The 25,449-nt window shown below is 54.2% G+C and overlaps 1 protein-coding gene across 2 annotated transcripts; it reads left to right on the top strand.

Annotated features, from left to right (window-relative positions):
- Positions 1 to 782: 782 nt before the first annotated feature.
- LOC104337213 (cryptochrome DASH-like) lies at positions 783 to 25,151 on the top strand. 2 transcript variants are annotated; one of them, XM_075419840.1, is made up of 14 exons: positions 783 to 924; positions 1,049 to 1,221; positions 3,076 to 3,169; positions 4,425 to 4,555; positions 5,421 to 5,569; positions 5,927 to 6,015; positions 8,838 to 8,911; positions 10,606 to 10,695; positions 12,608 to 12,687; positions 14,115 to 14,174; positions 15,244 to 15,401; positions 21,035 to 21,154; positions 22,190 to 22,366; positions 24,533 to 25,151. In XM_075419840.1, exons 1-14 carry the CDS (start codon positions 868 to 870, stop codon positions 24,635 to 24,637), a joined length of 1,557 nt encoding a protein of 518 aa, XP_075275955.1. In that variant the 5' UTR covers positions 783 to 867; the 3' UTR covers positions 24,638 to 25,151. The 2 variants fall into 2 exon arrangements, with proteins under 2 accessions (XP_075275955.1, XP_075275954.1); XM_075419839.1 differs by having other exon boundaries at positions 24,530 to 25,151.
- The last annotated feature ends 298 nt before the right edge of the window (positions 25,152 to 25,449 follow it).

The raw sequence follows: 25,449 nt of genomic DNA, 5'->3' as shown, positions 1-25,449 counted from the left end.
TGCTGCCATCAGTGCTAGGAGTCAAAGACATTAATGATTGCTAATCCACAGCTTGCCTTTTGACGGGTAAGTGCTAATCAACGCTAATTGCGGGAGCTGGGTGAGTGGGGTCCTGGCAGCGGCCACGCTTCCCTCTGAGGCGGTTCCCAGCCGCTCTCGTGTGGAAGATGAAGAGCTGAGAAACCCCGCAGTCAGTGCGGCCGGCCGGGGCACGGCTCTGTCAGCGGCTGCCATGGAGGGAAACGGCCCTCCGGCCCCGCCGCCTCCCCTGCGTTCGCGCAAACCCGGCCGACGCCGCTGAGGGCTCGGCCCGGCCCCGCCGCCCTCCCGGGACACGGGACGGGACCCGCCCGCCCAGCGGGCCCGGGGGGAGGCGGCGGGGGCGGCCGCAAGGAGCCGGAGGCGGGAGGGCTCCTCCGCGCCGGGCCGGGCTGAGGGGGAGCGGAGCGGGGAGGCGGGAACGGTGCTGAGGGGGAGCGGGGCGGAGAGGCGGGAGGGGGTGAGGGGGAGCGGAGCGGGGAGGCGGCAACGGGCTGAGGGGGAGCGGAGCGGGGAGGCGGGAACGGGCTGAGGGGGAGCAGGCGGGGAGGCGGGAACGGGCTGAGAGGGAGCGGTCCGGGGCGGGCTGAGGGGGCCGGGCTGTGGGCGGATAGAGCCGAGCCCGGTGAGGGAGGGCAGGGCTGGGCCGCTCTGAGGGAGCCGGGGCCGGGGAGGACAGAGACGGGCCGGGCTGAGGGAGCCGGGCTGTGGGCGGATAGAGCCGAGAGCCGAGCCTGGGGAGGGAGGACAGGGCCTGGCCGGGCTGAGGGAGCCCGGTGAGGGAGGGCAGGTCCGGGCCGGGTGAGGCGGGCACCCCGTCGAGGCACCATGCCGGGGACGGCCATCTGCCTGCTGCGCTGCGACCTGCGGGCCCACGATAACCAGGTAGGGCCGGGCCGGCCGCCCCCCGGGGTCCCTTTGGAAGTAGCCCCGCTGCTGGGCGGGCCGGGGAGCGGGGCGCGCCGCGTCCTGCCCCCGAGAGCTGCCGAGGCCCTCTCTGTGTTTCCAGGTGCTCCACTGGGCTCAGGGCAACGCAGATTTCGTTGTTCCCCTCTACTGCTTCGACCCGCGGCACTACCGGGGCACCCACTGCTACGGCTTCCCGAAGACGGGGCCCCATCGGCTCAGGTTTTTGCTGGAAAGCGTGAAGGATCTAAGGGAAACGCTCCAGAAAAAAGGAAGGTAGCTGAGAAAGCGCAGTGCAAATAACACGTCTGGGTTTGTTTTCTGTCTCTTTTTCAACATGTTTGTGCTGAGTCAAATCGTGTAAGATACTCGGGGCTCTGATGACGGCTCGTTTCAGAGAGTCACAGCCCATCTGTTATGTCCAGTGAGGTCCCTGACGTAGCCCCGGTTCAGATGACCTGCTGTGGCATCGGCAGGGGAGCGAAGAGCCATCCAGGCTGCGTGCCATGCGGGGTTTCGCTTTCTTGAGCTTAGATACCACAGGTGGACATCAGCCTTGAGCACTTTGCCCAGAGTCCTGATGGCTGGAGACAGGAATGGCAGTCTTCCAAGACGTAGGCGACGACATGAGCCACTGTGCGGTGTGTCCTCCCTTGTCCCTAGCGAGTTTTCCCTAGGAGCTGGCTTGAGACAGGCCAACATGGATCTTGGCTTGTGAGACTGGGGAGTTAGGTTTGCTCATGCCCTGTCCAACTAAACCCAATGTCTTTGTTAGGCTGCACTGTGGGAAGGGGATCTTCGGGGGTTCCTCCTTCGTTATGCCTTTAGAAACCATGACTGGGATAGGCCAGAGCCGCAAGGTCTACGTGCTGAAGAATCCCATTGCCAGATAACATCTGACTTTGCTTAGCAAAAGAGGCATCAGCCAGGCAGTCCTCTCCCCGAGCAGCATAACAGTGGTGGTAGAAGCAAGAAGAATGGCTCAGGGTTTGCAGTGCAATGTGGACCGTGTATATGGTGAATGTTATAGGAGACTGGAAGAACTGGTCAGTGGGTATCTGCACCCACACCTTGCACTGAACAGATTCAGAGGTGCTTGAATGCTGCTGTGCTGTTGTCAGTGGCTGATTAGAGATTGGTGTTCTGCAGTGAGAGATGTGTGGCTGTGAAGAGCCACACTAAGACCTAGGCTCCATTTCCACAACCGCAATGTATCTTCTTAACACAGTGGTGAACAGAAAAATCTCCTCCATGTCTGATCTGTGGTGTTCCCTGTGGGCAGCTTGGTCACTGCTTTTCTGTGGGAGGTAAGGGGAACAGCTCTCTCCGCAGCACCCCTTGCTCCTGCCTTCTTCAAACCCAGCCCATCTTTGAAGAAACTTTTCAGTTATGCTTTAAATTATTCTTGCAAAAACACTGTATTACCCCGTCAAGAAATTCTTCTCCAGCGTAGGCCTCTGTTAGATGATGCAGTAGCGTGTGTGTGTGAGCATGTGTGTTTGTTTGTGTGTGTGTGAGCGAGGGAGACAGGAAGGGACAGTCACGTATCAGGCTCCTCACAGAACTCAGCACCCACCTCTGACCAACTTTCTCACCACAGCTTCTCTTTTGGTCTGGTGCCCTGGGTACACAACTGGGCAGTTGGTGAGGTTGCAAGGTGGGAAGGAAGTTTTGCTGACCTTTACGAACACAGAGCATTCGGAGGAAGGAATTCCTCTGAGTATTCCCACATGAAAGCGGAGAGGGGTCTGCCCACAGGCCACCACTACCTGTGAAGGGGATTGAAAGAGGAATCAGTTCTTGAATCTCAGCCTCTGTGCGTGAGGATGAACAGATGTGACAGATTTACTGTTAGGTAACAGCCTGGCTTTCTGCCCAGTCATGCTTTCTGAGGCATCCGGAGTGGTGGGAATGTGTTTGACACAAACTCAGCACCAAAGGCTTACAAACTGTGTTCAGTGGGTCCTAAAAAATGTAGGCTAGTCAAATCCTGTCTGTCTGCTTCCACATGCTGTCCATGCTCCGTGGAAGACAAGTATGTGGGTGCCTGGGCTGGGACTAGGGCCTCCTGTATACACATAAATAACAATAACATCAAACCTAATTCAGACCAATCTTTTGTGTTTGCAGTACCCTGGTTGTGAGGAAGGGGAAGCCGGAAGATGTGGTCCGTGATCTGATTACTCAGTTGGGCTCTGTCAGCGCTGTGGCTTTCCATGAAGAGGTAAGGGAAATATTTTGAGTGACATTGTTAAAAGATAAAATTAGGTTGTGGAGGTTTCTTCTGCAGCCGAATGGTGATGCAGATCCTGTGTGCTCGGAGCCTTTCTTGTCTGTGCTGTTGTTAACCTTGGGCAAACTGGCTAGCTCCTGGGGTGGGAGTGGTGTAGGTGTCCGTGTGGGAGTCCTTGCTCAATGACAGTGGCTATTTGTGATTGACCACTTGTAAGTGCTGTGTCTTGAGGAAGAGGAGTTCCTGGTATTTTAGGTCAGCCGAGTCCAGTTCTCCTCCTGCTTTCATCAAGCTGCCTTTTCCTGGTGCCTTCCTTGCGCAGGGAGCTAGCTGCCAAGGGGCATAAGTGTAGAAAAGGCCCACGGTGAGTTGAGAGCACCCATATTTAGGCAGTTGCCTACCAATGTGTTAAAGAACAAAACACGAGTCCGGTCCTGGACTGCGGACGGGGTTGGTGTGTCACTGACCTTTCTTCACTGAGCCAACTTAGTGGTTTGACCCAGAGCCTGCTGATTTCAGCAGAGGGCTCTGGATCCAAGCCCCTGGGCCTGGAGGCTTTGTGTACACTTACACACACGTAGATACGTACGTAGATGCACTCAACATTAGCAGAGTCTGGGCCTCAGAGCGGTCTAGTGCAGGAGTCACTCTGTGACCTGCACTGCAGGTATTCCTGCTGTCGGGCCTGAGACCTTTGTAACCTGGCCACCTACACACCCCATAGTGCCTTATTCCATGCAGCACCAAGAACTATGACAGAGAATCAGACAAAAGGCCCCGTCTGACTCCATAGCCTTTTTCCTGACAGTGACCAATAACAGATGCCCAGAGAAGACCACAGGAGCAGGACAAATCTGTAAAGATACTTCCCCTGAATACTTTCCCAGCCTCCAAGAATCTGTGGCTCAAGGAATTCTTGAATCAGGAATGCTATCCTGATACTCAGTAACCCTCAGTGGATTTCTTTTACGTATATTTGTCCACTTTCCAGTATATGCAGGCTCTAAAGATCTGCAACGTCCTACGTTGAGGAGTTCCTTATTCTGGCACTGGCACTACTAGTGGAGAGTGAAAACACTTGTTGGGTTTGGCAGAGGGAAGTACCCAGAGGTTGTGTGCACCTCTCCGAAGGGAGGAAGCTAAATGTGGAGATGAGGAAGGAGGGCAAGAGCAGGGACCGGGGTCTGTGTGCATGCGGGAGCTGAGTCCGTGCGGCCATGGCCTCACTGCATTTTATCCTCCCTAGGCCACGCAGGAGGAGCTGGATGTGGAGAAGGGGCTGTGCCAGGTGTGTGGTCAGCACGGCGTGAAGATCCAGACGTTCTGGGCATCCACGCTGTATCACCGGGACGACCTTCCCTTCAGGCCTATTGCCAGGTGGGCTGCTCCGTGCTATCACTCACTCCTCCATGGTCCCGTTTGTTTCTCGCTCCAGTGAATGGCTCAGGAGGGGCCTTAGCCATGCGGTCCCATAGGGAAGGGACCCGTTAGTCCATCTGCATGTATGGAACAGTGCTGACATGCTCGTACACAACAAGGAGAAGGGCCACGTTCACCACTCTGTACTAGCAGGATTTACGCTTCAGTATGCATAAGCCGAGGGGTTTGTCTGACCATTGATTGAGGAACTGATTTCTCTTGGCCCTTCCACCAGCATAGTTTGGATACTCGGCCTGCAGCACTCGAAGTCCTTGTGACATTGGATTGGATTGCTCTGTCACCCCTTCTGGCTAAATGCAGCGGCCTGTGACAGTAGCTCTTTGCGTATGAACTCTTCATGGCTCCCTCAATCGTCACTTGAGGTGCAGTTGATGGAGTTGAGTGATTCGTGGTATCCTGTGGAAAATGTATAAAACAGGGCAGAAGTCAGGACATAAAAATGCCTGTTTCTCTCCACTGACTGAAAAGGCAGCGGGAGGTTGCAAATTTTTACACTGAGGTCAGCCTTGTGGGTAGTCAGAAGCTAGGCGAGATCAATCTGACCCTCATGGATTGCCCCACCAGGACACACCTTAAACTGAAAAGGCACCATTTGCATCTGAAGCAGAAAGAAATTGGGTGAAGGGCTGAGCTTCCTGTTGCCTGGGGGCAGCTACCTCTTTTGTGCCAGGGATCTACAAACACGCATCACAAATATGAACTCTAAAAAGCTAACCCTCGGTCTGCAGAAGCTGTGTGGTGCTGTGTGGAGGGGCCAGGGTGGCCTTCCTACGGAGATCTGACTGCGCTGTAACCTGTGCAGGTTGCCTGATGTCTACACCCAGTTCCGAAAAGCGGTGGAATCGCAGGCGAAGGTCCGGCCAACCCTGCGGATGGCAGATCGGCTAAAGCCTCTGGCTCCAGGGGTGGAAGAAGGGTGTATCCCTACAATGGAGGATTTGGGACAGAAGGGTGAGGAAACTTACTTTGGCAGTTGCTCCCATGAAATCGTCTCTTACTGAGAATCAAAACCTGGAGGCCTCCCAAAAGCAGTGGTCGCCCTGCAAACTGTAATTAAGCCTCTGTTCACTCACACGGCAAATGAGGGTAAATTCCCTGCATGGAGGAGCTGCCCTGCAGCTGGGTAGAAAACGTTCTTTTGGTCAGCAATTTTTAATAAGTTTGGTGTGGACCTTGTTTTAAAGGAAGACCAGGGCACAATCTTTTACGTCCCCAAAGCAGATTTCCATACTGCTGAGCGTCCCTAGATTTTAAGCTGTCCAGATGCTTTCCAAGGGGGTAACAAGGTGGTGGTGTTTTCTGTGGCAGATCCTGTGACTGATCCACGAACAGCCTTCCCCTGCAGTGGAGGAGAGGCCCAGGCTTTAAAGAGACTGCAGTATTATTTCTGGGACACGGTAACTCTTACATTTCCTTGTCTGCATCCTCCCCCTTGTACATAGGGCTGTGCAAGTGGGTGAGGCTGCAATTTCACTTTGTAATAATATTTCCTTAGCTCCTGTATAACACTGCACAAAGGAAGGAATTAGCATTATTTCAGTTTTTCAGAGAGACAAACTAAATCAAAAAGAAGTCATCCAGGAACTGGGAATGTAAGCCAAATACTTCGGAACCTAGTTTAGTGGCCATCCCTCCTAAATATTTTTTTCCATCAGCTCTTGGGAATTGGGACAATTTTTTAGCTCCTTTACTTTGATTTGTCCTTTCTACTCTCCCATCCTATGTCATCAGCGATGTAGTTCCTCAATGCTGGAGGAGTGAAAGTGGCCTGAAGGGCTGCAATTGCAACTGGTGAGGAACAACTGCCCCAAGCTGCTGCCTGGAGTTAAAAATAGTAGGAGGTTCCTGGTAGCCTGGTTTAAAGACTTACAGCCAATAATTACAGCTACTTGCTCCCTGCTTTGGTGGAAAGATTCCTGGGATTCTTCCAGCTGTGCTATGGAAGTGCCTCCATTCCCTTGCTGTTGGGGAGCATTGTTGTGGTTTAACCCCAGCTGGCAGCTCAGCCCCACGCAGCCGCTCCCTCACTCCCCACCAGTGGGATGGGGGAGAGAATCAGAAGGGTAAAAGTGAGAAAACCCATGGGTTGAGATAAAGACAGTTCAGTAGGTAAAGCAGAAGCTGCGCATGCAAGCAAAGCAAAACAAGGAATTCATTCGCTACTTCCGGCCTTCAGGCAGGTGTTCAGCTGTCCCAGGAAAGCAGGGCTCCATCACGCTTAACGGTTACTTGGGAAGGCAAACGCCATCACTCCAAACGTCCCGCTGTTCCTCCTTCTTCCCCAGCTTTATATGCTGAGCACCATGTGACATGCTGTGGGACATCCCCTTGGTCAGCCGGGGTCAGCTGTCCCGGCTGTGTCCCCTCCCAGCTTCCCGTGCACCCTCAGCCTCCTGGCTGGTGGGGCACCCTGAGGAACAGAAAAGGCCTTGAGGCTGTGTAAGCGCTGCTCGGCAGTAACTCAAACATTGGTGTGTTATCAGCACTGTTTTCATCACAAATCTAAAACATAGCCCCCTGCAAGGTACTATGAAGAAAATTAACTCTATGCCAGCCAAATCCAAGTACAAGCATGCGTAGCTTCTGCTCTTGGCCAAGCATTAATACAATCAGTGCTGGAAAAGCTGTTCCTTTTTTTTTGTTTTGTTATGCCAATGTTGCCATCCCCTGGTGAGCAAGAACAGCCCTTTAGCAGCTGTAACCTGTGCAGCGAAGGGGATCAAGGAGAGATCAGGCTTCCCTATGTCCTCTGCGTTGTCAGTGGAGTGCCCAGAAAATGGAAGATCTGCACCATGCTGTAAATGTGGGTGGCCCAGAAGTTGGAGGCTGGTAACTAGTGGTGTCCCCCAGGGGTCAGTACTGGGCCCAGTCTTGTTTAACTTCTCCGTCAACAACCTGGATGAAGAGTTGGAATGTACCCTCAGCAAGTTTGCTGGTGACACAGAACTGGGAGGGGTGGTGGATACACCGGCAGGCTGTGCTGCCATTCAGCGTGACCTGGACAGGCTGGAAAGTTGGGCAGAGAGGAACCTGATGAGGTTCAACAAGGGCAAGTGCAGGTCCCAGGGCCTGGGGAGGAACAACCCCATGCACCAGTACAGGCTGGGGCAGACCTGCTGGAGAGCAGCTCTGCAGAGAGGCACCTGGGTGTGCTGGTGGATGACAGGTTGACCATGAGCCAGCAGTGAGCCCTGGCTGCCAAGAAGGCCAATGGCATCCTGGGGTGCATTAGGAAGGGTGTGGCCAGCAGGTCAAGGGAGGTTCTCCTTCCCCTCTACACTGCCCTGGTGAGGCCTCATCTGGAGTACTGTGTCCAGTTCTGGGCTCCCCAGTTCAAGAAAGATGACGAGCTACTGGAGAGAGTCCAGCGGAGGGCTACAAGGATGGTGAGGGGACTGGAGCATCTCTCCTACGAGGAGAGGCTGAGCGAGCTGGGCTTGTTCAGCCTGAAGAAGAGAAGGCTGCAAGGGGACCTAATAAATGCTTATAAATATCTCAAGGGTGGGTGTGAGGAGGATGGGGCCAGACTCTTTTCAGTGGTGCCCAGCGACAGGACAAGGGGCAATGGGCACAAACTGAAGCAGAGGAAGTTCCATCTGAACATGAGGAAGAACTTCTTCCCTCTGAGGCCGACGGAGCCCTGGCACAGGCTGCCCAGGGAGGTTGTGGAAGTCTCCTGCTCTGGAGATATTCAAGACCCGGCTGGACAAGGCCCTCTGCAGCCTGCTGTAGGTGACCCTGCTTTGGCAGGGGGGTTGGACTGGGTGACCCACAGAGGTCCCTGCCAACCCCAAACATTCTGTGATTCTGTGTTTCCTGCAGCTGAGTGCTGGGTGCTGTCAGCTGCTGTGGTTCTCAAACCCAAGCGAGCAGCCACATGGACATGGGAACCGGCCGCCAGTCCGGATTATTGATCCAGAGTCGGATGGGTGTGGGCAGGGAGCAGCACAGCCAGTTTCATAGTGTTTGTAGACAGATGTGGTACGGGCTGAAGTGGGGAGCATAGCCTGTGACACGCATCCCACAGCTACAGTGAAAACTGCTGGCCTGATTGATTCCTGTGCGCTGGAGGCAGTAATTTGGCAGCTCTGTAATCCTTGCAGGCAGCCATGAGAGGAAGCCCAGGCCTGCCAGATTGCCCTGGCTCCAGTATGAAAGAAAACATATTTAGCACATCGCACGTAAAGTATTAAAACCTTTTGTCCTTTTGCTCGCACAGAACCTGGTTGCCTCTTACAAGGAGACTCGGAATGGACTGCTGGGAATGGATTACTCAACTAAATTTGCACCATGGTAAGTGAGACTGGACGCTCGTTCTCTGCTCCCATCCCAAACTGATGTTACCTGTCTGCTGAGTGCTCCAAGGGCAAGGGTAGGGGTCTAGGTGTGATTCCCTTGCCTTTTTTGTTGGGGCAGAGCAGCCTCAGAGCTGCTTGTTTTTGCGCTTCCAGGCAGTGGTTCCCTGGGAACATTCCTGCTGAATTAGGAATTGCTGAAGTGTAGCAGTACGGTGCGCAGAGCCCAGTGTGTCGGGAGCAGCGATGAGGGCAGGACGCTGGGCAGACACACCACTTGTCTTTGGCTTTGCCCAGTTATGTGCATCCAGCGGGGCTGAGAGCCGCCCAGGAAGAAGTGCAGCTTCAGGATGTTGATGGGGCTGTAGCAGAACTCGATCCAGTCCTGGTTTGCTGAATTCTGTGGAGCAAGTCACCTCCCTGCCATTCCATCTTTCTGTGGGGTGAAGAGACGCTTCTGATTATTCCTGTTGCAAAAGGATCTCGTTTGGGTAGATATGATGACTCTAATTAGGAGTTTTCGTGTCCGGTTCTGGAAGGGGCAGAGTTAATTCTGGACTGAAACCGCAGCAGCAGAACTCAGTTCAGCCTAATACTGAGAACATCTGGAGTGTTTTCCCGACAGTATTGCGATGTGAAACGATTTTCTGAGGCTGTTAGAGGTCAGGATTTCTTAACGGCTTTGTGCTTCAATGGTTGCAGTGGATGGCTCCACCTGGTGGCACTTTGGGGTTCCAGGACCACTGGCACTGCGGAAGTTCTTTATTTGTGGCCTCCATTCGAATTTCTCCAAGGTGGCCATTTGCCCAGAGCAGACAGTCCTGATCTGCCTGCCCCAAACTGTTCCCCTGCCAGATAATGAAAATCAGACCAGTTCAGATTGCAGCCAGTCATTTGCATCTCATGCTGGCCATTTCTAAATGTTAGGTCAACAGTTAAGGAAAAACTCTTCAGGCCCTTTCTTCCTGTTTTCCAAAATTCATTAGAGCATCAAATGTTTCCACGAGCCCTAGTAGGAAATTGCAGTAAAATACATTTCTAGGAAAATCAAGGTAAACGTTCCTTATCGCGCTTTGTGATGGGGTTGGAGCCTACAGGCTCTTCCTGTCTTGCACAGCACTGGTTTGGAACAAAGGGAGGGAGGTCAGTGGGTTGAAATGGCAGAGCTGCGTTCGATGCCCTAGTTCTCCTACCCTGCTGGAGATTTTCGGCAAGTCACTTGCCTTCTGTGGTTCCTCAAATGAGACACTAAGGTGCTGCAGGAAGAGGAGCCGTGGGCATATGACAGATAGGTTTGTAGCAAACGGAGGGCTGTTGAACAGCTGGGACAGTTGATGTGGAGGTTGACATTTGAGATCCATTCCTGGGTTTGTCATGGGTGCACTAAGTCACCAGCTGATCGAGTCGTTTAGGCAAAGCTTGTCAAACTTCTGTAAAATGATTTATCTCAGTAGCTTGGAAACTCCCCTAACAGTTACACGCTGGCAAGGGGAGGATTTCGAATCTCAGATTGAAGAGTTGCAAAGAAGCCAAGTCAAGCTGTTGGGGAAGTCAGTGGCAGAACTGCAAACCAAGCGGAAGTTTTCAGACGACAACTCTTAGACACAAAACTATCCCCTCCACTTGACGTCTCTGCAGACAGCACGCTGTCCGGCCTGCATTGCATTCAGGACATCGTTCTTCTGCTTTCAGGCTGGCGCTGGGCTGCATTTCACCTCGATACATCTACGAGCAGATCCAGAAGTATGAAGGGGAGAGAACGGCAAATCAGAGCACATACTGGTATGTCCCTGCACGATCACTGTGGCTTGTGTTCTCTGAAAAGGAAACTGGCATCTCACGTACAGGAGAGAGCGATTTGTTAGCTTTCTTAATTACTGTTTGTTTTTTCCTGTGCGTGCTGTCTGGTTTCTCTGGGTTGCTTTGCAGTTCTGTTCCAGTATGGATTTATTAGTCTGCCTTTGACATCCAGAGGCTTTAGGCACTTTGTAAGTAAAGATTATTAATGCTAGTTGTCATTATTATTGCTGGGAAATTGCAGTTCTTGATGTTTAATAATGATCTCTGTAAATCAACACCATCCCTCTCTGTATTGTTATTGTGGGCTAGGTGAGAGGGAAGAAGAATGATTTAGAAATAAAAGCCAAAGGGTTTCTCACGCCAAGGATGTGAGCAGGGTTTCACCCAAAAGGCTCAGCGACTGTGTGACCTGTAGGAATCACCTGGTGTCAGCAGGACCCCTGGCCCAGGCAGCAAAGGGTCCCATAATTGCTCGGCTCCCTGGTCATGACCACACCACCACGGCAAAGGCGGAGAGGGGACTGGGAAGCGGGATTAATGCATCCCGCCGTGTCACCCGTGCTCCTCCTCACCCCGCCACTGGCTGCTCGCCTGCCTGCAGGCCGTGCTGAAGGAGTCAGGGGACAGCTGAGGTCAATGTATCCATCCCTGGGGTGGCCTTCAGCTTGCTCACGCACTCTGATCTGCCCGGACACTGTGAATCAGAGCCTGGCAGGGAGCTCTGACGGAGAAGCAGGTTCATGTTAAGAGCCTGGCATAACACTAGACCTGGATGGGAAAAAAACCAAACTAGGAAGTCTCTGCAAACTGTAGAGCTATATTTTCATATTGTTTTGCTACATTTGCAACATGTCAAACAGCGCAGTGGTTGGTGAAGAATAGGCAGAACATTGCCATCAATTCCGACCAAAATGCTCAATGTTTCATTAAAATTCAAATGACAGATAAAATATTGACCTTTTCCTGTTGACGTGTATGCTTTTTTTTTCTTCAATGACAATTAAGAGAGGAAAGATTTCAAGAAATGAACACACTCATGTTTTTCTGTCTAATAGCCAGCCAGCCTGCCTGCAGCCGGGGTGCCATAGTGATCCGAGCATTTTAAAGTGATAAATAATTATAAAAAAGAAGCCTTCAAGCTCCAGGCACTGCAGTCAGTTGTACAGTGAAGTACAGGTTGTGGTGGCTGCACGTGAAGGACTGATCGAAGCTCAGTATCACGATACTGGTTTTTAGCACTTGGACAGTATCCTGTTTCTTAATCAGATTTTCCAGAAAGATCTTGTGAGCCTAAACAGCAGCCAAGCAGAACATTTGCAGTATGCCAGAGCGCTGAAGCAGGTCTCAGAGGCTGAGGTGCCATCATTTTATGAGAAGCTTTTTTTATATAAAAGTTTTAATATAAAACAAAACTCTTATTTTCTGTTGGCCTAGCACCTGACGTCATGAGCTAGACCATTGCAAACCGTTGTGAAAAGTGCCTTTAGCTCCCTTACGAAGGTTATTGCGTAAATCAATGCAAAGCTCTTCAGAATGTGCTGACATGCTTGCTCAGGCGGGAGTGTGAAGCTGGATCAGGTCGTCACCCTGCTCTTTGGAGAATTGCATCCCAGCAGGGACGAAGGAGAAACAGGTTTCCTGAAATTCTGCTCCTGCGCTGGAGTTAAGGAAAGCTTCCCAAGGGATTCCTGCCAAGTTTGCTTTCACTGTATTCACCCAGCTGCAAGCTAGACAAGTAGGCTTGGGGCACGAATAGCTATTATGGGAAGGTACGTGAAATTGCTCCTTGTGCATAAACCTCACGGTGCTGATCATGGGTGCTATGGAAGCAAAAGCTTAATTTGGTAATTTTATCTGACCCACAGTGAAGTACAGACACGGCTTTGTGTTTTAGGGTCCTGTTTGAACTGCTGTGGCGGGATTACTTTCGATTCGTGGCCCTGAAGTATGGCAAAAGGATTTTCTCATTAAAAGGTGCGTATGGATCACCGGATTTGAAGAGGAAAGGGGCAGTCTTACAACAGGTAAAGCAGGAGAAGCGGCTGTCGGCGTTGTGTGTTGTACAAATGTTCTTCTCGTAGCACTTGTGTCACCACCCCGGGATGTGGCTGGGGACTCACCGTTGGCACAGAAGTGCCTCAACACCACGGTGCTGGGGACACTGTGTAGACACTGAGACTTTTGCCCCAAATCTGATTAGATACAGGGATTAATATTAACACATGTCAGGGGGAAACAGCAGCACAGGAAGAGTAAAGGTGCTGTTTCTGGAAACACTCCACCTTTGGAGAGAATCCAGGCTTCGGGCTTGTCCGACTTCACCAGAGAATCTGGGACGGAGCAGGAATCGACCCAGCAGTGTGAATCCCAAGACGCCAGATACCCTTTCTGCCTTGCGCTACGTAGCAATCAGAGTGACATTCAGCTCCGGACCCTGTCACTCGCGTGCAGGTGTCTGTACATGAAACGGGAGTCTGAATTCTCAGCGCACCAACAGATATCTAGTCCGTGTAGCCAGGAAGCCCCACAGCTGATGCCCGTGTTGGGTGAGCTGTTCTCCATGTGACGTAGCTGCCCACTCTAAGCATACAGCACTGGTTTAGATGCCCTGGGGCGATCTGCCTGGCATCCAGCTGTGGCTGCAGAGGAGCACGTCTCCTTCAGGGCCTGTGCCACATCTGCCAGGCCTGGGTGGCTGTTTCAGATGCCCTACAGCATCTCCGATGGCGCTGGATGCCAGCGATGGGCCTCAGCTTAGATGTCTGGAGCCAGAGCGGAGTCGTCCCTGCTGCCTCCATTCCGCTGTACGGAGGGCTGTAATTGCCACTGGACCCCTGCACACATAAAGTCACCCCCCTCGTCTGTTCATAGAATCATTATGGTTGGAAAAGACCTCCAAGATCAAGTCCAACCATCAACCCATCACCACCATGCCTACCCCGCCGCAAGAGCAAAATGTTACTGGGGGCTTCTGCTAGAGAGTTCTGGGTTCAGGATCTGCTGTAGAAATGGATTTCACATAAACGTTGCCCTGGAGTAAAACTGAAGGAGAAACTACTAGCTTGGACCAGAGCACATCTCCAGCTACCTGTGAGGTCTGAGTATTTCTAACTAAAAAAAAAAAACAAAAAAAACAAAGAGCAAACGCCAACAAAACAAATAATCAAAATCTGTTATGGTTTGAGCGCGTGAGATGCCCCTTTGCAACACTTGAAAGGAGGAAGAGATCATCTCTAAATCTTTCCAGAAGGAACGTGGCTTGTTTGTAATACCACTGAGAGGGCTGGCTTCATCCTGGTGCCTGGTGTCAACCAAGGGGCCTCAGGCTGTCATTGTTTTATTAATAACTGCCTGTGTCAGCATTTGTCTTCATTAGTGGTTGATTTTTTTTTCCTCAATAGGGCTTCAAAGTAAAGAGGTCCCCTGGAAAAAGGACCTTCAGCTCTTTGACTCTTGGAAAGGTCAGTAGAAACCACCGGTTTGGCTAAGCGTGCTTTAGTTTCCACGTGTCCGCATGCTAACCTGTGCCCAAATGCTAACTCAGATCTATGCAGGGGAATTGTCAGCGTGATCAGGCTCTGTCATTTAAACTGTCACCCCTCGGTTCGGTGCGAGTGCGGGATACTTGGCTTCCCTTCGGAGCCCGAGCGCCCCAGAGGAGCCGGCCCACGGGGTACGGGGAGTGGCCAGGCTCTGTCTGGCTGGCGTGCGCTCTGCGAGATGTGCGGCGGTTAGGTTTGCCTGCCCCGGTGGAAGTGCTGATGGCCTGCTGGTCCCTCCTGTTCCGTCACACAGAGGCTGACCAGCACCACCAATGCTAGATGGCCAGGCCTGCTACGCTTTGTTCTTCTGATTGGTCTGGGTTAGAAGATTAAAACGGCGTTAGAAGACATCATATCTTGTGTTATGCCACAGCCTTTTAAAGTCCTGGCTTTTTAGCTTTTATAACTTTGCTGTCACGTGAATATCAAGCGTAATACCTCACGCTAGAACTTGGAGGGGCTCACAGATTGAAGCAGCGGTGAAATACCCGCCTGTATGTCTTCCTTCGCAGTAACGCCGTGTGTGTCCGTTTGCACACAGGCACAATAAATCCTCCTGCCTGACAGCAGAGACAGCTCTCTGCTTTGCAGTGCTGACCCCTGGGACTCGCCCAGTACATCCCTCTCTGCGGTTAGTCCCCTGTCGAGAATTTTTCTGTTCTCGGCCCATCTCACTATTGTGTGTATATTTATTTTGCTCTGCAAAATGCCCTGCAGTCCACGTGATTCATTGTTTTTCTAGTTTGAGATTTTCCTGTTCCGTGTTTTTTTTTCTTGCCCAAAATTCTCATTTTCAGTATAATTTCCCGTTTAATTTCCAGTGGATCTGCGTTGCTGCTTGCTAGCTAAACCTCACTGAAATCTCTCCCTGCTGCTGCACACTGGCACTGCCTTACCTGCTCAGATGGCTGTGAGTGCGTGACCACGGGTTCGTTTACGAGTGCCCAACGACGTCGTCATATCCCAGCACCGTCTCTTGTCTCTGCAGAGGGCAAGACGGGCGTTCCTTTTGTCGACGCCAACATGCGGGAGCTGGCTGCGACGGGCTTCATGTCGAACAGAGGGCGGCAGAACGTCGCCAGCTTTCTCACCAAGGACCTGGGTCTGGACTGGCGGATGGGGGCGGAGTGGTTCGAATACCTGCTGGTAAGACTGAGCCCTTTGTGTGCCTGGGGTCGTTCCTGCTCCCTGCCCTGAGCGACAGGCAGGAGCACAGCTCTGCCTAAGAAGGAAGGATACAGAAGACCATCAGTAATTTTCGGGCTGGTACAAATGCGTGTACATACTGCTTCCACGGTGTGTACTTCCCAAAGCCCACGTAAGAAAAGGGAATCCATCAACTGAGGTGTAGCTAGGAAGGTTGCAATGACAGTTTTGACCTTCCATGTAGGGTTTTAGCCAGACATCTGTCACACTTCAGACTTTCAAGCGTAAATTACGTTAACAGTGCTCTGATTTGCTCATCCCAGAGGCTGGGGAGGAGGACAGCCCAGAAATAGAACATAAAAAGAAATGTGTACAGGCCACTGGAGCCACTGTTGGCACAGCGTCTTTGCACTGATCGCTGTGGACAGGGAAGTCATCTGGTGAAGAACAGGCGAGTGTGGACAATAGCTGGGTCAGCTTCCAGAGAGCTCCACCTGTGCTGGTGAGTCGCAGGCCACCCTGCCGGCTGGGGCACCAGTCCCTTCCTCGAATGCCCATCAGCAGTCGTGCGAGCTCAGCTCAGCCGCAGGGTGCCTGCTCCATCCTCGGGCCCCACAGCTGCTCCCCACGGAGCTCTGAGCAAGCTGGCAGCCCCCGGTTGAGAGGCACAGGCTCTGTGCCCCTGCGCAGCTCGGCGTCTCTGCTCAGGTGCCGTTGTCTCTGGGGTTACTGATGGAGACACCGTCGGCAGCACCAAGCTGAGCGGCAAAAACAGGGTGAGGAGATGATAATCTGCATTTGTTCTTCACCAGACCCAACGGTACACACTGAGAAAGACTAATATCAGCCTCACATTAAAGATCTCGTCCGTAGGATACAGGAGACTATTAGTAATCAGGAAACTTTCTACTCACTGGGACGGCTGGAAGTACAGAGAAAGCCCAGTCACCTCACCGTTACCTGCAATTAAAAGAGCTTCCTTGGAGCTGGGCCCTGACATGGGTTTGGCTGCGGAGATCTACAGGGAGATGTGGGTGCTCTTCCCATTGCTGGGCTCACGCCAGTGCTGTGAGCAGCGGGGGGCTTGCGGAGCGACACGGGGCAGGGCTCCTGCGGGATCCTCCAGAAAGAGGTGCCGGTAGCTCCGTGCAGCAATGCTGTTCTGGATTGAGAGCCCCCAGCAAATGGCGCCAGAGAACTTGTAGCAGAAAAGCGGTGGCCTTACCCGTCATACCCTGGCTGGAATTTGGGGTGCAAGGTCTTACCTAGAGTGCATTTTTTCTGCGGTGTCAGTGGGTTGTATAAGATAGCTGATACCCCGCGTGCCCCAAGCTTTGTAGCAGTGAAGTGCCAAGCAGGGGCTGCATTTCAGCATGGACCATCTAAGTCCTGTAGCCTGAGGGCATTGTGTGTGGCACGTGGTGGCCCTCCAGGAGAATGGTGCTGCACAGGCAAATGTGCAGACACGCCTGTGCCTGCCTCTCCTGCAGAGTGAGCCACCAGGACTGTTCTGAATGTTTAGCAGTATCTGCCCATCTGTCAGCAATGGCTTTCAGAGCAGTTACGAAGGTGGCTTCATTTCACAGAGAGGGCAGCTTGCTTCAAGTGCGAGCAAGCCTTGTGCTCAAAGTCACCAGGTGATTAAGAGCTGAGAGTGAGGAATTGAGGCTTTGCTCTGAGGGGCAGGCAGCCTCGCCTTCACAGAATCACAGAATGGTTGGGATTGGAAGGGACCTCTGGGGGTCACCTAGTCCAACCCCCCTGCCGAAGCAGGGTCACCCAGAGCAGGCTGCACAGGACCTTGTCCAGGCGGGTCTTGAATATCTCCAGAGAAGGAGACTCCACCACCTCCCTGGGCAGCCTGTTCCAGTGCTCCGTCACCCTCAGAGGGAAGAAGTTCTTCCTCATGTTCAAACGGAACTTCCTGTGCTTCAGTTTGTGCCCGTTGCCCCTTGTCCTATCACTGGGCACCACTGAAAAGAGCTTGGCCCCATCCTCCTGACACCCACCCTTCAGATATTTGTAGGCATTTATAAGGTCCCCTCGCAGCCTTCTCTTCTTCAGGCTGAACAAGCCCAGTTCCCTCAACCTCTCCTCGTAGTGGAGATGCTCCAGTCCCCTCACGATCCTCGTAGCCCTCCGCTGGACTCTCTCCAGTAGTTTCTCATCTTTCTTGAACTGGGGAGCCCAGAACTGGACAGAGTACTGCAGATGGGGCCTCACTAGGGCAGTGTAAAGGGCAAGGAGAACCTCCCTCAACCTGCTGGCCACACTGCTGGCTCATGGTCAACCTGTCATCCACCAGGACACCCAGGTGCCTCTCCACAGAGCTGCTCTCCAGCAGGTCCGCCCAAGCCTGTACTGATGCATGGGGTTGTTCCTCCCCAGGCGCAGGACCCTGCACTTGCCCTTGTTGAACCTCATCAGGTTCCTCTCTGCCCAACTCTCCAGCCTGTCCAGGTCACGCTGAACGGCAGCACAGCCTGCTGGTGTATCCACCACCCCTCCCAGCTTTGTGTCATCAGCAAACTTGCTGAGGGTACATTCTAACTCTTCATCCAGGTCAATGATGAAGAAGTTAAACAAGACTGGGCCCAGTACTGACCCCTGGGGGACACAACTAGTTACCGGCCTCCTCAGATGGGAGCGTGGTTTACCATGCAGTCGGACTCAAGAGGACCACGGGAGATTCCAGGTTCTGTTCCCCAAGCGAGGAAGGCCTGGAAGGTCTCACACTGGCAAGATGCTCCCTGGGCTGCTTGCCTTTATTCGTATGGGCATGACTGCTGGAAGCAGGATGTAGCACTCTGCGCTCGGCCTTTCATCTTGGGAAGCCCCAGGTGCTGACTGCCGCTGTAGGCTGGCGTGGCGTAGGCAGATCCTTGTGTCCTTCTGTCCTCTCCTTCAGTCTGTGTCGCACTGATCTATTGCTGCACAGCTCTGTTGCTTTAACCTGGTGGCATCCCCAGAGTTACACGCCGGAGACATCGGTTTGGTGGGGGAGAGACGGCGAGAGAATGGTAAAGGCCAGTACAGAACTGAAACTGGGCTCACTTGCCTCCGAAAAGGGAAAATAATGCATTTTCCACCTCTGAGACTTCCACCAAAGGCCCACTGAGTGTTTGTGCGTGCCTGCGAAGAAGAGGGGGTTTGTCACCCACACCACGTGGGCAGGGAGACTCGGGCCAGCTCTCTGCAACTCGCCAAAGCTGGCGAAAAGGCCAGAGACCCCTGATGTCCTGAACAGAGAATATCTCGGCTATGATTGCATTCCCAGGGTCAGGCCCCAAGGAAAGGGAGAGAAGCAAACAGAAGAGAATGCCAGGAAGGGACAAGGCTGAGGGGGAAATGAGCCTGCCTCCTCCAGTCCCCCTCGGATTTGCCCTCGCCTCCCACGCAGGCTTTCCTGGACGTTAATCGCACCCTCAGGCCTCCGGTGGCATCGTTCTCCCCCTCCTTATCTCCCCGGCTGGAGGAAGCGCTGCTGGGAAGGGGAAGCGAGTGGAGCTGGCCATCGATCACCCCGACCCCAGCTCTGGCTGGCTTTGCACAGCCCGTTCCCCGGTGCCTCCTGCCATCCCCACTCTAAGGAGGGGCTGAGATTTTCGAACCGCCGCTGGTTGTTGCTGCCAGAAAGGGAGGGGAGGACAGCACTGAACCTGCTTCGTGACGTGTCTGTGCAAACCTTCTGCCGCTTTCGCAATGCGAGCACCTCTCGTAGGAACGCACAGAGGTCCCATGCCCTGCTTGGTATCGCTGCCACTCCCCGCCTGAGCTACGTTTGAGCTGTCTGAACGTTTGGATTGAATTTGAACTGAACTGGAAAGCTTCTGGTGTTGGATCGGAGCCGCCCTGCCCAGCTGGAGACCCCTCAGACTGAACCACGTTCCGCTCTCATTCGTGGCCATTTCAGGAGCCTCGCTCCGTTCTACATAAGCACCCTCAGAGAGCTTTTTATTTGTTTGGATGTAGAATAGCTTGATGATGTGCAGCCTGCTGAGTACGTCACGAGAGCTCTAGTGTTTCCCGGAGTAAAGCACCTCTCTCTGCCAAGTCCCTGCGAGTGGAGGCTCATGGCCTGATGAAGGCCGAGTACGGCAGGGAAACCACTGCAGCGTTTGTACGGGCTTGGTACACTCTGCGTGGTCCCTCCGTACAGCCTGAGCTGCACTTCTCTCCAGCCTGCAGAGATGATTTTGTTAGTCTGTGGTCTCTATCTTCCCATCAGGAAGAATTTTCTCTCGTGTTTGAAATGTGCTGGGCGACTGTCCCTTGGAACGTGAGCGCTCAAAAGCTGGGGCTATTGTCGTGAAGTCTGCCAGATGATAGTGGAAAGAGAAGCGTTTTTTTTTTTTTTAAAAATGAAACTGAGAGACTTTGGCAGGACTTTGCCTGTCTCACTGACCTAAGGACCGTGAAGTGAAGTAGCCTGGGAAGCTGACCCCAGCTGTACAAAACAGCCAGGCGGCACGGAGCTCCTCAGAGCGAGGTGGCTGGACCTCCATGGGCGAGCTCTGACTACCCCGGTGCGGCCACACTACTTCCCACGCAAGGAACGTGGCTGGTAACTAGTGGTGTCCCCAGGGGTCCGTACTGGGCCCAGTCTTGTTTAACTTCTTCATCAACAACCTGGATGAAGAGTTAGAACGTACCCTCAGCAAGTTTGCTGGTGACACAGAACTGGGAGGGGTGGTGGATACACCAGCAGGCTGTGCTGCCATTCAGCGAGACCTGGACAGGCTGGAAAGTTGGGCGCAGAGGAACCTGATGAGGTTCAACAAGGGCAAGTGCAGGGTCCTGCACCTGGGGAGGAACAACCCCATGCACCAGTACAGGCTTGGAGCGGACCTGCTGGAGAGCAGCTCTGTGGAGAAGGACCTGGGTGTGCTGGTGGACAACAGGTTGACCATGAGCCAGCAGTGGGCTCTGGCTGCCAGGAAGGCCAATGGTGTCCTGGGGTGCATTAGGAAGAATGTGGCCAGGAGGTTGAGGGAGGTTCTCCTTCCCCTCTACACTGCCCTAGTGAGGCCCCATCTGGAGTACTGTGTCCAGTTCTGGGCTCCCCACTTCAAGAAAGATGAGGAGCTACTGGAGAGAGTCCAGCGGAGGGCTACAAGAATGATGAGGGGACTGGAGCATCTCTCCTAGGAGGAAAGGCTGAGGGAGCTGGGCTTGTTCAGCCTGAAGAAGATAAGGCTGTGAGGGGACCTAATAAATGCTTATAAATATCTCAAGGGTGGGTGTGAGGAGGATGGGGCCAGACTCTTTTCAGTGGTGCCCAGCTACAGGACAAGGGGCAACGGGCACAAACTGAAGCAGAGGAAGTTCCGTCTGAACATGAGGAAGAACTTCTTCCCTCTGAGGGTAACGGAGCCCTGGAACAGGCTGCCCAGGGAGGTTGTGGAGTCTCCTTCTCTGGAGATATTCAAGACCCGGCTGGACAAGGTCCTGTGCAGCCTGCTGTAGGTGACCCTGCTTCGGCAGGGGGGTTGGACTGGGTGACCCACAGAGGTCCCTTCCAACCCCGACCATTCTGTGATTCTGTGAACTTTCCCCTGGAGGTAAGGGGTGGATGGGGAGAGGAGATCCACCAAGCCCAGCTCTGCTGACTGTTTTCTCCCTCTGTTCTCCAGGTGGATTACGACGTTTGTAGCAATTACGGCAATTGGTTGTACAGCGCTGGCATTGGCAACGACCCGCGGGACAACAGGAAGTTTAACGTGATAAAACAAGGCCTGGATTACGATGGCAGCGTAAGCCCCGTTCGGCTGCCTGGCGATGAGCAGCGCGGCAAAGCAGCCGCCGTAGTTTCAGGGAACAGAGGAGATCGGTCTGCTCTGCGGATGCTGCTGCAAAACCAATTCTGCGATCTCCTCGCCGACGGTCGGGCAGGTTCCTCGTGGTTGTACGGGAGGACATGACGTTTACAATCTGCTCCTGTCCCCGGAGAGGCTGGTGTTCTGCACGCCCTCCCTGCCCGGCCGTTGGTGTTCGTGCTTCGTCACCGTTTCTTCCGGGTGGCAGCCACATCCCAGCCGTATCTCACGCAGCCATTTCCCTTGGCGCAGAGCAGCTTCTTGGGGAACTCGGCAGTGACGGCAGAGACCGAGCTGCTCCCGTGGCACCTCGGGAGGCTCTGGAGAGTAGATTAAACCTCTGACTCTCCTCTGTGAGCGGTGGGAGACGCTAAATCGCCCTTTCCATGTGCTTAGCCGGTGCTCACACACCGAATTAGCTGTTTCCACCCTACTCTCTATCTCCCTGGCAAGCCGGCAGTGTTGCCTTCCAGCACTGCAGCTGGCAGGACGTGGCCAGGGGCGAGAAATTCGTCCTAGCATGGGACACAGCAGTGGAGTTAACGGGAGGTGCGGGCGCGGGGGGGTTCGTCTTGCCAAGCACAGAGGTGGGCGTGCAGCTGACCCAGTCACCCGGGTTTCCTCCACAGTCACTGGAAAGAAAAAAAGGGACATCTTGGGAGTGACTTCACCTCGCCTTGTCCCAGGCAGGGCAGGTGAACGGTTCCAAAAAAGCTCCTCTGTCTCCCCTCACTGCCTGCAGAGTGAGCCCGGGAGGGGAACTCCTGTCTCCGTGGCTCGCTGTGCGGGCACTGGCTCTGGGGAAGGGGTTTGACAGGAGGGGCTGAGACTGGGCAGAGGTCACTGGTGCTGCCCTGCACCAGCTGCCTCCCCGGGAAATCCGGCTGCTTCCTTTGCTGGTGAGAGAGACCCTGGCTGGGAAGCACTCAGACTGTCCCTGCACAGATCCTGTCGGTTTGGCTCTGTCCGCAGGGGGAGTACGTCCGGCTGTGGGTCCCAGAGCTGCAGGGCCTGAAGGGAGCGGACGCCCACACCCCGTGGGCCCTGGGCAGCGCTGCGCTCTCCCAGGCGGGAGTGACTCTGGGCGAGACCTACCCGCAGCCGGCCCTGACAGCCCCGGAGTGGAGCCGGCACGTCCGCCTGAGGCCCGTGAGTACTGGGAAGGGTCGGACAGGGCGGGAGCGCTCCCGGCGTGTGCTCTGCCTGCGGGAGCGGCTGTGAATTCCACTCCGCTTCCTCAGGTATGAAGGGAAAAAATGGCTTTAACGCAAAGTCCCGTTGCCTTATGGCAGAGGGTGACCCGGGGTTGATGCACAGTTTCCACTCCGTTCACGAGGCGGGACTCCCACTACGCCTGCGTGCAGCCGAACTGGAGCCGGCAAGGGCAGTAAATAGAGGGACTGGCCCTCGCACTTCCCGTTCGGGGCGTATCACCTGCCCTTTGCAGCGGAGACCGGTTAAGGTGCGGGTGCTGCGACATGTCGCGACTTGCCGTCTGCTGACGGCGCTGCTGTGTTGGAGGAGATGGGGCTGGGAGGGGAGTGCTCCATAGGCCTGGGTGGGGTCATAGAATCACAGAATGGTAAGGGTTGGAAGGGACCTTAAGGATCATCTGGTTCCAACCCCTCTGCCATGAGCAGGCACATCTTCCACCAGACCAGGTTGCTCAGAGCTCCATCCAGCCTGGCCTTGAACACTGCCAGGGAGGGGGCAGCCACAGCTTCTCTGGGCAACCTGGGCCAGGGCCTCACCACCCTCATGGGGAAGAATTTCTTCCTAATATCTAATCTAAATCTGCCCTCTTTTAGTTTACAGCCATTCCCCTTGTCCTATCACTACACACCCTTGTGAAAAGCCCCTCTCCATCCTTCCTGTAGGCCCCTTCAGGTACTGGAAGGCTGCTCTAAGGTCACCCCAGAGCCTTCTCTTCTCCAGGCTGAACAGCCCCAACTCCCTCAGCCTGTCCTTGTAGGAGAGGTGCTCCAGCCCTCTGATCATCTTCGTGGCCCTCCTCTGGACTCTCTCCAACACATCCATGTCCTTATTATGTTGGGGGCTCCAGAGCTGGACGCAGGACTCCAGGTGGGGTCTCACGAGAGCGGAGTAAAGGGGCAGAATCCCCCCTCACCCTGCTGCCCATGCTGCTCTTGGTGCAGCGCAGGGTACAGTCGGCTTTCTGGGCTGCGAGCGCACATTGCTGGGTCATGGCGCTGGGGCTGGAGAGGAAGAAGGACGTGGAGGTAACCAACGGCTGCGTGTTTCAGGGGGTTTTCAGCATTTTGTCCTGCCCCATGCGGCCTCCCTGCCTCCTCCCACGTCAGGCTGCTTTGGGGAGGCTCAAGTTGTACGACGCTCAGTGAAGTGTGAAGCAGCTCCCCACTGCGGGTGTTCATCCCACGGTGCAGTACCAAATTTCTCAGGCCGGATTCCTTCGCCCATCGGTGGGAAGCTGTGCAGCAGCAAAGCCTTCTGCTTCCAGCCACGCTGCCACAGGGCCTGGGCCATGACCCTTCTGTTTCGGGGTGCACCTGAGCTCAGAGAACAGGCTCGGTGAAGGAGCCCCTCGGCGAGATGCTGGTCTGAGGCAGGGATGAAACTTCAACCTCACAAGCTGCTCTGTCTGGCAGGAGTTCCATTCTGATCAACTCTCCAGCTCTGCAGGCCCACGCTGCGCTTATGAAATCGAAATATTCCTGGGAGGGGCTGCTGGCCCGATGTTACTGGTGCCTGGAGAAGAACCTCTGCCCTCAGCCCCCATAACCTTTGAAAACACCAGCCCACACCTCACTGGAAACCCTGGTTTCCTGCGTTGAAGCCCAGAGCTGTGCCCAGGCCTCGCTGCCTTTTTGCAGACAGAATCACAGAATGTTCGGGGTTGGAAGGGACCTCTGTGGGTCATCTAGTCCAACCCCCCTGCCGAAGCAGGGTCACCTACAGCAAGCTGCACAGGACCTTGTCCAGGCGGGTCTTGAATATCTCCAGAGAAGCAGACTCCACAGCCTCCCTGGGCAGCCTGTGCCAGGGCTCCGTCACCCTCAGAGGGAAGAAGTTCTTCCTCATGTTCAGACGGAACTTCTTCTGCTTCAGTTTGTGCCCATTGCCTCTTGTCCTGTCACTGGGCACCACTGAAAAGAGTCTGGCCCCGTCCTCCTGACACCCACCCCGCAGATATTTGTGAGCATTATAAGCAGAGGCGGGGTTAGAAGTGCACGCGCACCTTTTTTTGGTCAGTAGTGCATGTTGAGGCCGCTTGGTGATCAGATTCGCGCTTCGGTGTCAGGCAGTATCTCACTGTTCACCTTTCCTTTGCAGCAGGAAAGACGTCCCCACCCTGGGGGCAGGAGAGGACCCGCACCCGCGCCAGCGCAGAGCAAGGGCAGAGGGATAGATTTTTACTTCTCTCGCAAGAAAGACGTCTGAGGAGGGCGGTCTGGCTGCCTGCTGGAGAAGCGCTCCCTGGGGGCTTTCGCTGCTGAAGGTGCCTGGTAACGGTTAATGTCCTCGATGCAAGCAGACGATACAGGTCTGGATCTGCCTCGTCGGTGGGGACAGGGACAGGAGGTGGCCGTGGGTGTCCAAGGCTGTGTCCTGGCACCGACCGTGGCGACGGGTCGGATCTTGTGTCCTCTCCGCGGCTCGCCTGCTGCTCTGCTGGAGCGGCTGCCCCTCGGCACCGAGGACGGTCTGTCATCGTGGTCGGACGGGGCTGTCTGGCTCATCTCTGGCTGGAGGTGGTGTGGCTGCTTGTCCAGTGCCGCTTGCTTCCTGCTGGTGCTTGCAGCTCTGACAGCGACGTTTCTGCCTCTGTACAGCCTGGAGCAGGCGGTTTACGTGGCAGGCGGTCAGTCAGAACTGTCTAGCAAATTTTCTTATGCTAATATTTCATGTTTTAAAGCTTTAAAAATACCAATCATTGCGCGATTAAAAGTTTTGCTACTGGAATGTTTTATCTTTCTCATTTCCACTGATGCAGTGGAGATCATGGAGTCACAGGATGCTTTGGGTTGGAAGGGACCTTCAAGAGGCAACCCCCCTGCAGTGAGCAGGAACATCTTCAACCAGACCAGGTTGCTCAGAGCCAATCTGGCCTTGAATGCTTCCAGGGATGGGGCATCTCCCACCTCTCTGGGCAGCCCGTCCCAGTGCCTCACCACCCTCGTGGTAAACAATTCCTTCCTTACATCCAGCGTAAACCTCCCCTTTTTTAGTTTAGACCCATCACCCCTTCTCCT

The sequence above is a fragment of the Opisthocomus hoazin genome, chromosome 4, assembly GCF_030867145.1.
Source record: "Opisthocomus hoazin isolate bOpiHoa1 chromosome 4, bOpiHoa1.hap1, whole genome shotgun sequence".
In the NCBI taxonomy this organism is placed as follows: Eukaryota; Metazoa; Chordata; class Aves; order Opisthocomiformes; family Opisthocomidae; genus Opisthocomus; species Opisthocomus hoazin.
Note: the sequence above shows the minus strand (reverse complement) of the source record. Positions and strands in the feature narration are given on the sequence as shown.

Bases quoted from the DNA above. Each gene is read 5' to 3' on its own strand.
- LOC104337213 (XM_075419839.1), top strand. From the start codon at position 868: ATGCCGGGGACGGCCATCTGCCTGCTGCGCTGCGACCTGCGGGCCCAC. The intron at 12,688-14,114 runs GTGCGTATGGAT...TTTCCTCAATAG, and splicing joins AAGGATTTTCTCATTAAAAG to GGCTTCAAAGTAAAGAGGTC. The intron at 22,367-24,529 runs GTGAGTACTGGG...TTTCCTTTGCAG, and splicing joins GGCACGTCCGCCTGAGGCCC to CAGGAAAGACGTCCCCACCC.